General features: G+C 42.7%; 1 protein-coding gene across 1 annotated transcript; it reads left to right on the top strand.

The window, feature by feature from the left end:
• The first annotated feature begins 5,284 nt into the window (after positions 1-5,284).
• Positions 5,285-14,425, top strand: LOC119446844 (phosphoserine phosphatase). The gene is made up of 6 exons (XM_037711410.2): positions 5,285-5,433; positions 5,591-5,829; positions 7,070-7,204; positions 11,383-11,528; positions 11,937-12,085; positions 13,629-14,425. Exons 1-6 carry the CDS (start codon positions 5,398-5,400, stop codon positions 13,737-13,739), a joined length of 816 nt encoding a protein of 271 aa, XP_037567338.1. The 5' UTR covers positions 5,285-5,397; the 3' UTR covers positions 13,740-14,425.
• Positions 14,426-16,070: the final 1,645 nt, after the last annotated feature.

Below are 16,070 nucleotides of genomic sequence, written 5' to 3'. Positions count from 1 at the left end.
GCAGCGTGCGAAAGTTAGTGTCATATTCAAAGCTGGTGATAAAAATGTGTTCTCCAATTATCCAAAATCTCCAAAAGGATTGGAAAAAATTATTTGCAAAAGAATAACGTCTTTCTGTGATAAACACTCAATCATAATGACGCAACAGTTCGGCTTCCGTGAAGGAATGTCAACGGAGTTGGCTTTACTAGCACAAAAGGAGCTAATATTGAACAGTTTTGAAAACAAGGAATTTATATTAGGTGTCTTTATTGACTATTCTAAAGCGTTCGATAGACTTAATCACCGAAATTTATTTACAAAACTAGAACATTACGGATTTCGAGGTGCGCCTCTTGATTTATTAATTTCGTACCTAAAGCACAGAAAACAATGCGTTGCCATCACGTCAGAACAATCTGATGAAAGAGAAATAGCTCAGGGAGTACCACAAGGTAGCATACTAGGGCCGATACTGTTCAATATCTACATCAATGATATAATAAATATTTCTAAAGATGCCCACTTCATAGTTTACGCAGATGACACAAGCATTTTTTTCAGATCACGCGATATAAGCAACCTCTCAGTCATTTGCAATACATCCCTAAAACAATTAGCTGAATGGAGCACAGTTAACTCGCTAAAACTGAATACTACAAAGACTAAAGCTATCCTTTTCACCCCGCCACAACGGCATATCAATGAAGAGTTTAGAATACAGCTTGAAACTGATAGTATAGAACTCGCGTCAAATGTTAAAACCTTGGGAGTTGTTTTTAGTGATCATCTGACTTGGAATGATCACGTAGACCTTATCGCTACACGTTTAGCTAAAGCTTGCGGAGTGCTCTGTAGACTACGATATATTTTACCGCGCAACGTAAAACAAATGATTTATAATACCCTATTTTCCCCTCACTTAACCTATTGTCACTTAGTATGGGGTAATACTACAAAAGCCAATTTACAGAAGTTGACTGTGCTCCAGAAGAGAGCAAGCAGTTCGCCATATAGCAAATGTCCAGTATGATGCCCATACTCGAGAGCTGTTTACCACCCTTAAAATTTGCCCCTTGAAACATTTTTATAATCTTAACCTTGCTCTAAAATGCCAAAAATATTTCCGATGTAACAATCGTACATTTTTGCAGTTATGTAATCTTACTGCGCCCATAGTTATCTCGTACAACATTAGAGAAAAAGCAAAATGGCTGTTGCCTTTTTCACGTACCACATATGGGTTCAGTAGATTATCACATTGCGTACCAAGCTTGCTCAATAAAATTCAAAGAGATGGCATTGACATAGAAAAAACTTCAAGGAGTGCATTAATGCAATATGTTATGGAACACCTGCTTTCGAAACAATAACATGTGTTTTTTGGTAGCATGACTGATTGCCTGTGGTGTGCTTGTTTTTGAACCTTTTGAGTTTTCTTCTTTACATTTTTTGTAATCTTGCGTAGTTATGAGGTTTGCATATAATAAAATCACCCTTTACTACGTATACGACAATCCTTGTAATGCATATCAAACCTGCACTTAATTATAAAAAGAGTTGATGTATTTTTTATTATAGTAAATTTTGTATTTTTGCTGCTTTCTTCGTGCAAAATTATCACGTTGTTTCTATTTTGTTGCCTTTTGTTACCACTATGTGCGTATTTCGTAACTGACATAATTGTTTTATGTATATTTTTTCTTTGCACTCTAATATTCTGGTCTTGTATTTACTTTAGTTATACCAAATTGGTATACATGCAAACGAAAACTTGTGTACTTATGTGATGTATTTATATGTGTTTCTGTTTTTGGCTGCCAAGGATAGGGGCAAGAACCTTGTCAAGCTGCTACTTAGCAGCTTTTTGTTCTTGTCCTCGCATTTGTTATGTGCAGATGCTGTAATGAATGCCAAATAAAAATTGATCGATTGATTAGTAGTCTTCCCGTGGGCGCCTAACGTGAGGCGTCCCACTGGCCTTTGGTTGCCATCGAGTCCTGATAGTACTCCTGACTTCAAGCAAACAACCGCATTTCCAAATGTAAGCCCTAGAACCATTACACCTTTCCACATACCCCGGAGCACCTCGTACATAGCGCCCTGGGTTTCATTATGGCCTACAGGGACCTTAACACTAGCGCCATCTCTCGTAATACGCTGCCGCCGTAACGCCACGCGGCGAAGCCGGATTACAGGAGACGGGAGCCATGCGGGGAAAACAACATCGGGGATGCATGAGAGTTGCGCATCCCCACAAGGTAAACAAACATAAAAAATAGGTAAACAAATATATCTTTTTCTAGATTGAAATGAATAGATAGCTACTACTGGCCTACCATTTACTCATTTGTTATGTAAAAGTTATTGCCGCAATAGCCTTGTTTTAATAATCCGTGAATCCTCTCTGAAATTACCAACAGGCAACTTCTCATGATATCAGTTATTGCTTGACGCGTGTTTTTTTACGCAAAGTATACAAGCATTCATGGCGCGTGACGATGTTTGTGCTTGCAGTACATTGAGTTGAAAATCGTCTTGAACATTACTCTCTTTGATGCACAACAAATATCGCTATTGATTATACATATCCCTAAAATAGTTACCTTCAATAACAGTAACACATGAAAAGTTTATTGAGCAGAGTATACAAAAAATTAATTATGGGGGTTTACGTGCCAAAACCACGATCTGATTATGAGGCACGCCGTAGTGGGACTCCGGAAATTTGGACCACCTGGGGTTCTTTAACGTGCACCTAAATCTAAGTACACGGGTGTTTTCGCATTTCGCCCCCATCGAAATGCGGCCGCCGTGGCCGGGATTCGGTCCCGCGACCTCGTACTCAGCAGCCCAACACCATAGCCACTGAGCAACCACGACGGGTGGGCAGAGTATCGAGTAGGGCTTGTTGGTTGTACATCGTAGAAGGCTACAGCGCGGAACCGACGAAGACAGGAGAGGCGCAAAAAAAAAAAAAAAAAAAAAAAGAACGCAGACACAGCACGGACTTTCAACAATAATGTTTATTTTGCAGTTGAAATAAAACACTTTTTTAAGAGCGTACTATGCGCAATCGGCCTCGGCGCCCGCAGCGAAAGTACGTTGGATATGCCGCGGAGCGCGTCTCCATATAGAATAAAGAGCGTCTCCGCCCCAATTTAGTTAGCGCATCGAGGCAAATTCAGTTCGCTCGCAGAGCCCTCGCACAATTTTTCCACACACGGCGCCTCAGCGGGAGAGCGCCGTTCGGCCCACTCGAACATTGTCTAGTAAACTAGATCTAGTTCTGCCGATTTTCTCTTGCTTTAGCAACTTCAACCTAAAACTATTTTTCAGTCGAACCATGATCGAGGCCCCATTTGAAGAACGGAATAATTGTGCTTTCGGGATTTCCCTGTTTTTGCCGTTCGATGGCAGAAAGGTTTTTCAGTCAGGCCAGTGCCCTGGCTAGGAGCTAAAGAGCAGCTAAAAAAAAAAAAAAAAAAACTCCTTCAAAGATTTCTTCCATTCAGCTAAACAGCGGCCCATATCACGCTTCAATTCAATGTGGTACAACAATGTGAAATGCACGCTAGTTACAGAGGGCCTTCAGCAGCACATTTCCAAGTAAAATATAGTAGTTCGAGGCTTGAACAAAAGCCGCTTCAGCACCACTGGCAGCACTTCAAAGGCTGGAGAAAATGTACTGCAAAATTATTATTACCACTGTATATGAAGACTTCTGTGAACACAGACCCGAGAACGTAGCCATACAGTGACCACGATCGTTTCTTTTTGAAGGGAAAGCTGCCCCTTCGGCGCAGCGGCAACTCACTCGCAGAATACGTCTCAAGATTAGAGCATTTTTGTCAGATAACAAATTCAGGCACTTTCTTCTCCAGAGCAGCTGTGCTTTGTCGCAAAATGGGCGGCGACACGTCAGGCACCCTAGGAGCGAGTTAATACGTACAATGGCCGTTGAACGTGTGGTGGCTGCTAGTCACAGTGTTTAATAACGCTGTAGATATATCAAATTGGGTGATGTTTCATTTGGTGTACTACGCAAGATGCCAACGAGACCGAAAGAACGGGAAGTAGAAATGAATGCTTTACTTCCGCTGTTTTAACACTCGACCTAAAGAGCAGCTAAAAAAAAAAAAAAAAAAAAAGATTTCTTCCATTCAGCTAAACAGCGGCCCATATCACGAGACGTCCATGGCAGCACTTCAAAGCTGACAGAATCTCTGCCCCTGATTAGAGCATTTTTGTCAGATAACAAATTCAGGCACTTTCTTCTCCAGAGCAGCTGTGCTTTGTCGCAAAACGACACGTCGCACCCGCTATCGCCCACATAGGCGGGAAAAAGAACTCTTTCGCAGTAGTCATTTGCGACCCAAATTATTCTTTGTTTCATTTATACGAACACGTCCTATCTATCGTACAACGAAACTGATTTTCCAACTACACGCCGAATCTGCAGATGTTCGTCGTTCTATCTTTCCCGCCAAGACATGCTGGTAGAGTGTGAAAAAGCGCGAGGAATTTTGCAGATACGGGTTCTCGAAAAACATCACTGACAAAGAAACCAAGGGCTTTCATCTAGAAGCCTGCGTGCTTTGGAGGCGGTGCGCCTACGTAATGGCAACGAAAGAGCGATAGCAGCAGCCCCGAGAGAAGGAGCAGTGTTCACGTGCTGAGCACGTGTTTCACGTAAACCGGAAGTCGGCTGGTTGTGGAACGAAGGCGAAAGCCGAGTCTCTCTGATCTCTAAATAAAGGACATTCGAAAGTCGCTGAGAACGTCGATAAACAAATTAAAGAAAACGGCGCAGTCGCAGGAAACATATCTGTTGCTCATGAGTAATTGAAAGGCCTCTCACGCCAGCGCCAAGGCAACAGGCCAAAAATCGCGCTCGACGCAACGAAAGACAGCGCCGATGACGAACCGTAGGCGGTGGCTTGTTACGGGGTGCTACGTAATGAACACCTGTTTGCCGTTCCTTTCCGCAACAAGTGCCGGGTAAACAAAACGGCTGACTCGTGCCCTTGAACCTAGGGACGCCGTGTTACCAAGGGCGGCCAGCGAGCCAGGCAACGATCTACGTACGTACCCCGCGGCGCCGCAGACATGCCAGAGTAAGAAACAAATGACCGCAAGGACCAGTGACGAGGTCAAACACAGCAAGACGATCAAGCAGTGCGAAAAGGAGTAGTGGAAAGTTCCCAGCTGGGCGGCACACATAAACGCACAGTATGGCAGGAGCAAAAAAAAAAAAAAAACAAAATATATATATATATATATATATATGTCACCTGATGAACGCTGGTCGCCGCCGCCAGGGGGAACCGAGCGCGGAGAGTGGCTGGCCTGCCGCCTCCCTGCGCACGACGGGCCCTGATTGGCCGCTCGAAGTCTATTTTACACTACCCTGTCCTCATGCTCAACCTCTTCTCGAGATTCCTGGCCATCCGTGTGAGTACTGTCACTCCCTCTGACGCATCTGCAGTCGAAACCTTAACAGTATACACGCTACGCCAAAGGCATTGATCACGAGATCGTCTGCTCGCCAGCATCGTCTGCTAGCTTCCCTCCCACGCCGCAACAGCTGAGCAGGCTGTCCTCTCCTCAGGCGGGCCAGCTTCAACGGCGGCAGCTGTGGTCTCGAGTCGGCGCCAAGCTGAACAGTGCACCAGGTATTAGCACCATGCCCGGATCGGTGACTGAGAGCAACCTAACCGAGAGCCAAACACGTGCCATGTGGAGAGCCGCCGATTGTGTCTGCTTCGACGTCGATTCGACGGTGTGTATGGACGAAGCCATCGACGAACTTGCCCGGTTTTCAGGCAGGGACAAGGAAGTTGCTGAATTGTAAGTACATTTGACGTTTACTCGACTTTAAATATTCATGCGCTGCCTTTATCCTATCCAAAACTGTATCGTACAAAGGCGCACGCAGCTGCAGACGTTCCCGCGCGCGCACCATCTGCTGGCGCTGCGCTAGGATGACGTATGCGCCGCCGAACAGCGGTCGGGCCGTGAATCGGCAGAAATGTTCCGAGATAAGTGCCTCTTATCGCCCGCAGGCAACGCGCGTGTCGAAATGTATATGTAGGCGCCGCCAGGTTTTCGACCCAGTTCTGCAATAATTTTTGCAGCTCGATTTTAATTTTTATGACGGGTCGGAGCCTAACTGGACAGACTGAGAATTCAAGGACTCGCGACGTTGCACTTGAATTGATTCAGCATTTACAGCTTTTGTTTAGACAGAATAGGGGACTTGAAGAAAGTACTTGTTGAGCAACGTGCAAGTGTGTACGGCGTTTTGAAAATATCTGGTTGAAATAATTATCAATGCTGCGCTGTAATCTACCCTGCGTGGGCTAGTACTCTCTCTAGGCTGGCAAGCAGTTGAACCAAAGTTTTCCTTTGCCGAAAGGCTGGCATGACCTAATGTAAATGTGTTTTCACTTGTTCAGGATGAGTGGTCCGCCCGACGAGTTTTGTGTGCTAAAGCAGTAACGCTTCAGCAGGCTCGCTGGATATTGCATTTTGTGAATGTGTAATGTACGATATGAATAAAATCGGGAGTTTACCATGAATCGAATGAATATGCCCTCAGTCCTTTGACCACTTTAGCACAGTTTGTTGCCAGTGGTACTGCAGCAAGGAATGTAATTGCTTAGCTGTGTTTGCATAAGTAAAATGTCTGCACAATCAAGCGACAGCGTAATGCAGAGAAAACACTGAATGCATGAAAACTAACTTGCATAGTCATCAACATAGCCACCTGCAAATGCAAGTGAAATTTCATTGGGTGCTGTCAACTGCACTTTTTCTAGCAGCAAGAATGTACACAAATGTACAAAAGTAAGGACAAGCATGCTTCCAACTCTTCTTACCGAATCGCTTTTTCCTTGGGCGTGTGCTGTAAGCATTGTCACAAACGTGGCAGTCAAGCAGATACTTGGAAACATATTGCACAGGTATTGTATGTGCCATAGTAAATCGTATGGTACATAAATGCATACATAGAGCAAGTATGACTGTGCATTGCAGAATGGTGTTCACAGCAGCACATCCTTGCCCTACATCTATTTTCTGTGCGCAGAACAAACAAGGCTATGCGTGGGGGCATGACATTCAAGGAGGCACTGGAGCTGCGCCTAGAACTCATTCAGCCGACAGCACGCATGCTTCAGGAATACATCGAGCAGAACCCACCACGGCTGTCTGTTGGCATTGAGTGAGTGCACTTTCGGTATAAACTGCAGCTCCCTAATTATCATTTTTCTTTCACATTCAAAATTCCATTATTCTTAGTTGATTGAGCAGCAGCCAAAGTGTGGGCAATATGCTATCCTGCAGTGGCTATGTAATGGTGTCAAAATGATAAGCATAAGACATTTATGCTGAAGCTCATTTAGTAAGTGGTGGACACAGCTGCGTCATTCCACGCTAAGTGATCCAACGTTTCTTGGACTTCTTCTAATGTAGCTGAAAAAATTGTCGCATATTTATCGCAGTGCACAACAGCACATAAACTGCTTATTTCTGAAAAAAAAAAAAAAACATTGCCTTCTTTTAGTGGAGTGCTAATGATATGGCTTATCCCCATTCCCAAGTGAAATTTTTTTTTTTTACAAAACTAAACATAATAGTTGTGGAGTTATACAGATGTTTCTAGCATCTCAAGGCGTCGATCTGACCATAACATTAAATTGTTTCAAATATTTTAGCTTTTTCTAGCGTAGAAACAAATTGCAGGTGAAACTGGCAAGTAATGCCCACAAACATGATATTTATACTAAACTCTGTGCAAAATGCTACCTCTGAGCAAAACTTGACCACAAACAAGCAAGTGGTTTAGCAGGAATAGTCATGTATATTTGGTGCTCTTATTTATGCAGCAGTCGGTACAGTGCCGTTTGCTAAACGCCCTTATGCAAAATTGCTGTTCAAGAGTGATGCTGTAGCGGTATGACAGCGACAAATACACACACAGATCTTGCTAGGCCATCACCCAAACAATGCAGGCAAACATGATTAGGTTGTGCCGTACAGTTAAAGTGTCCCCTATGCAAAGACCCTCCAACTGATCCTCCAGCTAGCTCACTTGTGGTGAGAAATTGTTTAGAGGGAAATTTAAAAAATACTTCTCGTGTTTAAACAGTAAGATTTTTAAAATTTTGCCAGCATTTAGCCGGGGTATTAATTTAGGATTTATTGTGTTTTTGTTTGTATTTTGTATTTAGAACTTTTAGGCCGATTGCTGTAGCGATCTTTCCAACCCTGAAACCGGTGAATTTTGCACATAGACTACTTGAGATGCTGGGAACATCTTTAACTCCAAGCGTGTATTACTTAATTTTGCAAAAAAAAAAAAGAAGTTTACTTTTTTACCTGGGAACAGGGATAAGCCATAGATAATCGCAAAAATAATTTTTTTATGGAATTGAGCATTTTTATGCTGTTTCGCACTGCCATAATTATGGGAGAAAAAAACGCTGGTTAACTTAGTGTGGAATGATCCTGCTGCGTGTGACTCTCTCGGAGAAAATCGTAGTTGTTAGTTTTGAGTATTATATCCTGACAAAGGCTTTTTTTTTTTTTTCATTTATGTGGCTCAAAATTGTTGAACATCAAACTTACTTTTTTTTTTTTTTTTTCAAATCTGAAAAATTGCATCTCTGCAATAATTCCATAGCTAAGCTACATGTGCAGTGGAATTGCTCCGATTTGAGTGTTGGGCAAATATTTTGCTCTCTGGAAGTGCATTCCCACCTGGTTGAGGCACAGTTTTGCAGCTTGTGCAAGGAGGGGGGGGGGAAATGCGCGCACTTTCTACGTATGTCGGCTTATAGAGTCAATACTTGTTTGATTCAGCTCTCGCAACCAATTTTTCTGAGTCACATTGCTTATGGCCAGAATTTTGCTTCAAGTAATCCAAACCTGCAGGGAGCTATTGTTTAATGTTTGCTCTGGGCAGGACTTTGCTTTTCACAGTGGCTGCATTACTGTCGCCCAGTGCATTGCCACCTTATTACAACGTTCAGCTACAATGCCCTGATGCTAAGTCAAACGAAATGCTCCGAGAGCTTCTGTGTCTTGCTTCAAAATGTGTTCTTTTGGTCAAAGGCACGTGCAACCAAAAAGGCATGGTGTTATTATTTTATTATTTATTTATTGATGCTGTCAGCCCATATGACGGGCTATTACAGGAGTGGATTTAACATGCATAAACAAAGAAGTGCATTAGTGCACTTGACCAATGCACAAAAAATAAAAAAAATTAAATGAAGCAGCACTGCTGATATGAAACACATTAACAATATAATTACAGAGCACGTTTTGACTTGTTATATAAGAATATTAGTACAGAACATCAGGGTACATAAGGCAATGTATTGCTTCCAAGAATGCATTAACTGATTTTATTTGAACAATTGAATCGGGCAAAGAGTTCCACTGCTGAATTGCCCTGTGTTACTCTTCTTTCCTGCCGTCGCTCTATTCACTGTGTGGGGATAGTATCCTGGATGGATTACCTTCGGGGATATCCAGTGAATGTTACGCGTTGAACCAATGAAGCATCACACCAGATGCCACATCCTAATTGACCCCCACAAGTGCAACCTGTCGCAAAAAAACCCAAGGCAGAGAAGAGAGAGCAATCGTGTGGCTATCTTACATTCACCATTTTTCAGTTCCATTCCAGTTGTTAGGCTACATTTCTCATTGCATGCTCTGCAAAACTACCGAAAGATCGATCATCGCTCCATTTCAGCAGCTGTTCAATTTGACAGACCAACATTTCTCAAGAGTGTACAGGCATCTTAACTCTTTCATGCCTGTTCAGATCTATTACTGGTGATGAATTATTTAAAAGTGCCAATTACCGCATGTGAAAACAGTTTGGAAGACACATTACTGCGTCTAGTATAGTAGTTAGCTCAAACCGCCGTGGTGGTTTAGTGGCTATGGCATTGCACTGCTGAGGTTCAAACCTGGCCACAACAGGGGCCGTATTCTGAAACGTTCGCCTAGGCGAAATCAGCGTGCGCGCTGATTGGCTGGTTGATCAAAATTGAATGACGTCGGGCTCAACCACCCAATCAGCTCAACCAATTTTGCTAAAACAGCCAATCGGCGCACGCCTGAAAGCGAAAAAAGAAATTTCGCCTAGGCGAACGTTTCAGAATACGGCCCCAGAGGTGCTGATTAAGTAGGTGGACAAATTTCCCCCAATGCCTCAGATTGTGCTTTTGGCTCATGAAATCCCAGAATAATTTTTTTTTTTTTACAAGCAATGGGCTTTCACAATTCGGTTTAATTTTGTTTCCACGATGAAATTTGTTACACAACTTTGCATTAACATTAGTGTACATAATGGATAAAATGGTCCCGATGCTCTTTGCCTTGCCTGAAAAGGAAGCATGCGGATTGTAATTACAATGGATCAACATTAGATCTTTATGATCAGAGCACCAGGAAGATGAAATTGCATCGTCTGATTTGTGATCGGGATGCCAGGTGATTGAGATGTAGAAAGACGGGTGCATAGTGCACGTGACGACGACCACTGCACACACTACCATCGGATATCTCCCAACAAGACTTTCGGAATGTGTTGGGATGCTTGGCGTCGATAAATTGGACCTGTTGATTTCATCTGTTTCAAGCAAGTATGTTGGATGTACTGACAGGGGCACCACAACTTGACAGAAGGCCATAGTTCATGTAGATGTTGTGGGGAACACTAAGACGTTACCAACCTGAGAAGAGGCACAACTGCAACCAGTGTTGCACACAGTGCAAGGTCACGCAACATACAAATGTGTTTAGCCAGAAATGTGCAGTTTACCTTTGTCTGGCAACATAGAGAAACTTTTTCACTGCATGGCATGGTTACCGAAAAGTCCAGCATCTTTTTATTGCAGTGAACGTTTAGCTGCAGATAAGCTTGTTCTTAAAAAAAAAAAAGTGTTCTGGTAACATTTATCTTTGAAACATATATTCTGGATTTCCTTTGGTATCTACTGTTCTGCAAGTATATTTTTATAGTACTTAATTTTTCAACTGCTGACAAAAATCGAGGTTTCCAAATGCTTTTGTAGTATTTCATAATTTTTAAACTTGCATTACTGGAAACATGATTTCGTCTGCTACAGTTTTTTTTATCCTATAATATATGCTAAAACATTAAATGCAGATGACGAACAGTTTTACTTTATTAAAAGTGTTAATTTCTACAAGATGTTTTTTAATTCACCCAAGCATCGCTGACCAGCTGCACAAGTGCTAAACGTATAATTGCGTAGCTAGTACTAGGTGTTTGTTCTAAAGGGGCGCAGGATCTTTGCCATCGTGGGTAGAAGTGTGCTGCTCTGTGACAAGTGTGACATTGTTCATTTCATTTTGCAGGGAGCTGGTGGCACAATTGCAATCTCGTGGAGTCGCCGTTTATCTGGTCTCTGGGGGTTTCCGATCCATCATCGAGGGAGTGGCAGACGAGATTGGCATTCCTCGCAAGAACATTTTTGCCAATCAAATAAAGTTCTACTTTAATGGTACGCACTTGATGGCACAGCATGCAGCATTGCAATGCTCTCATAAACAAGTTGCTGCTTCCAAGTAAAGTAGTGCTGAAAATTGCACTTTCTCGAATAAATTTGCAACCTGATAAATTGATTGGAAAGTTTTGATTTGAAGAAAAAAAGCATCAATGGTGCTTCATAATAGTTGATAATGTTTGTTCATGCTTTCTATATGTGGGTTAATGCAGCAGGTTAAACAACTTTAAATGGACGAGAATTGAGTTTCAGACATTGGCCTGGTGCCCTTTATTGCAGATTTCATTTAAACTGATGTGTTCTAATAATAATAATAATAATAATCTTTATTTGCTAGTTGTGAGCATTGTGTTTCCACCTCTGGGCTGCTCACTTCATTGTACAGGGTTGCTCACTTCATTCCAGGCGAGTATGCCGGCTATGATGAGAAGCAGCCAACATCTCATCAAGATGGCAAAGCTCGGGTGGTGTCCTTTCTAAAGCAGAAATATGGCTACCAGCGAGTTGTCATGGTCGGTGATGGGGCAACGGATCTGGCAGCTTGCCCTCCTGCGGTAGGTGCTTCTGAGAGACTGTATAGCATAGGCAATGTTTGACACCCCATAAGCAGCAGTCCATCGGTGCATATGTGCAGAACTAGTACAGAATGCCTCGCAGTGTTGGCAGCTAATTCAAATACTGTAGAATTTGAGTGATATCTTCCTGCTTGTTACATTCCTGGCTCTTCCTCTCTAAAGTAACAGTCCAGTCTGATTTCCATAGGGTCATGTGTACGAGCTTCCTTTTTATTTATGTTTCTCCTTCTGGTTGTTATGGCCGAAAACTGACGGCACCAAGCCAATGCGACGTCATCGGTCATTTGCGGATGCTTTCTTGCGACTATGAACACTTTGTGCAGTTGCTTTATTACTATATATAGACCGGAATCTGCAGCACCTCTAGGGGCTGGCCATCTTTTGCCGAGGACTGCAGGAATTGACTGAAAGGAGGACAGAACAACCACGATAATGCTGAGCCAGTCCTTATCGCATGTTTGCCGGCAGTGTTTGCTCGTCATTGGCTTTGTCATCAGCTGCTGTGTCATCGAACTCGCAGACCAGCACAGGCTGTGCCAACAGACAAAGGTTGTGCACTCCCTCTAAACGAGATTGTGGTCTATAAAACGGCATGGAAGCTTAGCTACGAGTACCCAAAAGCTGCTGGTGTTATTATCAAACAGTGCCAGATAGAAAAGTGTGTATAGTTCATTTCAACTGCCAGGCAGTTAATAATCAACTTTACAGAGTGGGTTTTCAATTCACCATCAAATAAGGTTTTGTGTGAGAGTACCTATAATTGTCTCGCTAGTAGTGCTGCTGTTTCCCATGTCATACATTCTTTTTCCATAGTCCCCTAAGAACAATGAGAGTTATACTGTATACTCGCGGACAAGTTTGTGTGGCAGTGAAGGCGAAGCTACAGGGCTTCTGCACATGCAAAATAGTCCAGCAGAATTTGACAGTACTTTTGGTTTCTTGGAACAGTTACTAGGAATCGGCATGGGTACTGGCTCCACATTTGTGCAAATGTGGAAGCGAAAAAGCAGAACAATAAATAAAATTTAACTCTCTGTGGGTATATTGTTTATTTCGCTGTTTTAAAGGAAATGCTTTTCTCTTCTCCAGCTGTAAAGTAACACGAATCCAAATGTGGCACTTCTTTCTTCTTTTTTTTTTTCTGGAGCGCTCATACTTGTGCGGGCATTGACTCCATAACTTTACCATCGTTGCCCCAGAAAGTTGTCCAGGAGTATGTATCTCTCTTTTGATGGCATGCTATGATGAATTGCATGTATATACTTGTATTCTAGATATGAAACCTCAACTAGGCTTGTTTTTTTTTTTGTTTTTTGTTTTTTGAGCAGCTTATAAATACAACACTGTACTGTGGTGCACAAATCTTGGTGGGGCTGTGCTCATGGGCGACACCTTGGCATACAGGCATGTTGCCTGACCTCAGCATGCATTTGTCATCTCGCGCACTGTAGGTTGCATGCACTGGTTGAGCCGTTCAAGTTGGCATGCTGACGCCTTCTGTGCTCTCCCCTTTTGTTTTCAGGACGCATTCGTTGGATACGGTGGAAACCAAGTGCGTGAAAAAGTCAAGAAGGCAGCTTCGTGGTTTGTCTACAGCTTTGATGAGCTAGTGCAAGAGCTGAATAGGAACTGACACGACACCACTTTTCTTTGTTGAGCCGCATATTTATTTTTGTACAGTATTTTATTGTCCTTGTAAGCTGTTCTTAATAGTTCCGCTCTTATTGAAACAAGGGGGGACACATCAAGGCTGAGCTTCATTTTGCAGCTGTCTTGCGATTGTTGGTCAGGAACACCTTTTTGCTACCAGTCATGATTCATTCTAAAATTGTGATTGGATGGGAAGTTGCAAAGGTGTTACAAACATATCTGTTCATGCTCTTCAAAGGAGTGACAGTGACGGTCCAAATGCTGAGCTCTCAAATAGTATAATCGTATTGCTCGAATGAATTTTGCACACACTGTGAAGAAATGCAGCTTAGCCGAAAAATGTTTTTCTAGTGCTTCTCTTAAAATCACTTACTGTGACAGCAAGGAGAGATCTGTTCTAACACAAGCGAGTGCACCTTTTATTTTTATACACATAGATTTGTTTTAAAAACACGGCAATTGAGGACAATTTCGTTGCAGGGCTTCGATGGCCCTGTTTTATATTTTATGGAAATGGTACCTGAAGCAAAAAGTTGCTTGTCGGTTTGTTCTGGACGTGCAGTTTCAACCTCAAAACCACGTCCTGATCTTGTCGTGCGATTTTAGTCAAATAACTGGAGTTGTCGGCCCTTTATGCCAAATAAAATTGGCACTCCCAATGGCTTGCAATTATTTATTTTTTTTTGACTGATGGTTGATGTCAAAGCATCTCGGGACCTTCCTTTTGCAGTCTGTTGTGGCACCCAAGAGTGCTCAGAAGCATGTGCTCTTTACATCTGCTTGCAACGAGCCTGTAATCTGATTGTGCATTGCAGGAGGAGATTGTGGAAACAACTCTAGTGCCATTTTTATGAGACAATGTGCTGAGCGAGGGATGAGTAAAAACTTGTGCTTGAATGCATGTTGGCAACACATTAGTGTGTACCGGAATATGGTCGACTGGGGTGAACGGCACAGGATGGCATTGTTGGTGGTGGTCGTAGCTACATGCAGATGCAGTCTTGCTCGTAGTTTGGCTGGATGCTAGATTTTGGCTGAGCATATTTTTGGTGACTAAATCCAAGTTCACTTATTGCCACTGCCAGGAATGCAGCAGAATGAGTTGTATCAAGGGCAGCATCAACTCTAAGGACCTGCAAGGATTGACAAGCTCAATCTTTCATTGATGCTTATGTCTTTACAGAGGTCACTTAGGTAATTATTTATGAGCTTCAGATATTTATTACACACTTCTGGGGGCACACGCCAACATCTCCACAAGGTGGACTTGGTTCTTGGCACGTTTCACCTCAATACATTCTCATCTGCCTGTGGTGATTGCTTGCAAATTGCCCAACACACGAGCAAAGTGGTGAACCTGGACAGAACAAGCATGGATGAGCTGCCAGACCTGATTGATCAGACAGGTTTTCGCTGGAAGTTTTCTGACGTGGCAAGATGATCTCAAGTGCTAATCTGGCTATAAGTAATTCAAGAGTGTAGGAGGAAAGATATGCTGGCAGGAATCAAGAATGAACGTTTGATGCTCGTTTAAAGCCTGCAGCTCAAGCAGGATACTTCACGAAACAGCAACCTTTAAGGAAGGAGATATCTGCACTGCATTTTTGAGTACTCTTGAGTGGTCTCAAAAGGATGTAGCCGGGCTGTACTATTCACAGCCCATGTTATTCCCACCAAGTTCAGCATCCTATTACAAACATTGTGCATTTAACCACTGATCTTGGATACGTGTCCTTTCTAGCACATGGCAGTACTGAAGCTCTCCAATGGATTTATGTGGCTAAGAAGCACTGCACACAATTTCTATTGCAATTAATCTCTTAAGTCCAGCTCTCGCTCAGACAAAAGAAGTGTGTTTTAAAACTTCACATTCTTGCCTGAACTGCATCTGTAGAGCCATATAACCTAACCACAAGCCTAATCTTTTTAACTGTTCTGTGGCTGGTACTCTGACAACATATGCACAATGCAAGTTACAAGTCAGTCGTATGAAATTAAATATCTGTGATAGTGCTCAGTTCTTGCAGGGGGGGGGGGGGGGGGGTACTTCTATGCACTTGCCTAAGTATCAAGAAAAAGTGCTTGTTGAGTCTCACTTTAGATTTATTTCCAGATTTGAGGCTGAGTTATAGAGTTTACAAGACGGGAATATATACATGTATAGTAATGTTACTGTTGTTACACCGTGGATATACAGTTGACTTGTTAATTCGTCCTCAGGAAATTTTGACTTTTCACTTAATTTAAACGCACTGGAAAGCCCCAGCAAAAAGCCATACCTTGCCTATGGAAGGAAAACTCGTTAGTTCGAACT

Source organism: Dermacentor silvarum, chromosome 3 (genome assembly GCF_013339745.2).
Source record: "Dermacentor silvarum isolate Dsil-2018 chromosome 3, BIME_Dsil_1.4, whole genome shotgun sequence".
NCBI lineage: Eukaryota > Metazoa > Arthropoda > Arachnida > Ixodida > Ixodidae > Dermacentor > Dermacentor silvarum.
Note: the sequence above shows the minus strand (reverse complement) of the source record. Positions and strands in the feature narration are given on the sequence as shown.

What these genes read in the sequence shown, in the direction of transcription:
- LOC119446844 (XM_037711410.2), top strand. Translation starts at nt 5,398, where the DNA reads ATGCTCAACCTCTTCTCGAGATTCCTGGCCATCCGT. An exon ending in GACAAGGAAGTTGCTGAATT is followed by an intron (nt 5,830 to 7,069) that starts GTAAGTACATTT and finishes TTCTGTGCGCAG; the next exon opens with AACAAACAAGGCTATGCGTG. An exon ending in AATAAAGTTCTACTTTAATG is followed by an intron (nt 11,529 to 11,936) that starts GTACGCACTTGA and finishes ACTTCATTCCAG; the next exon opens with GCGAGTATGCCGGCTATGAT.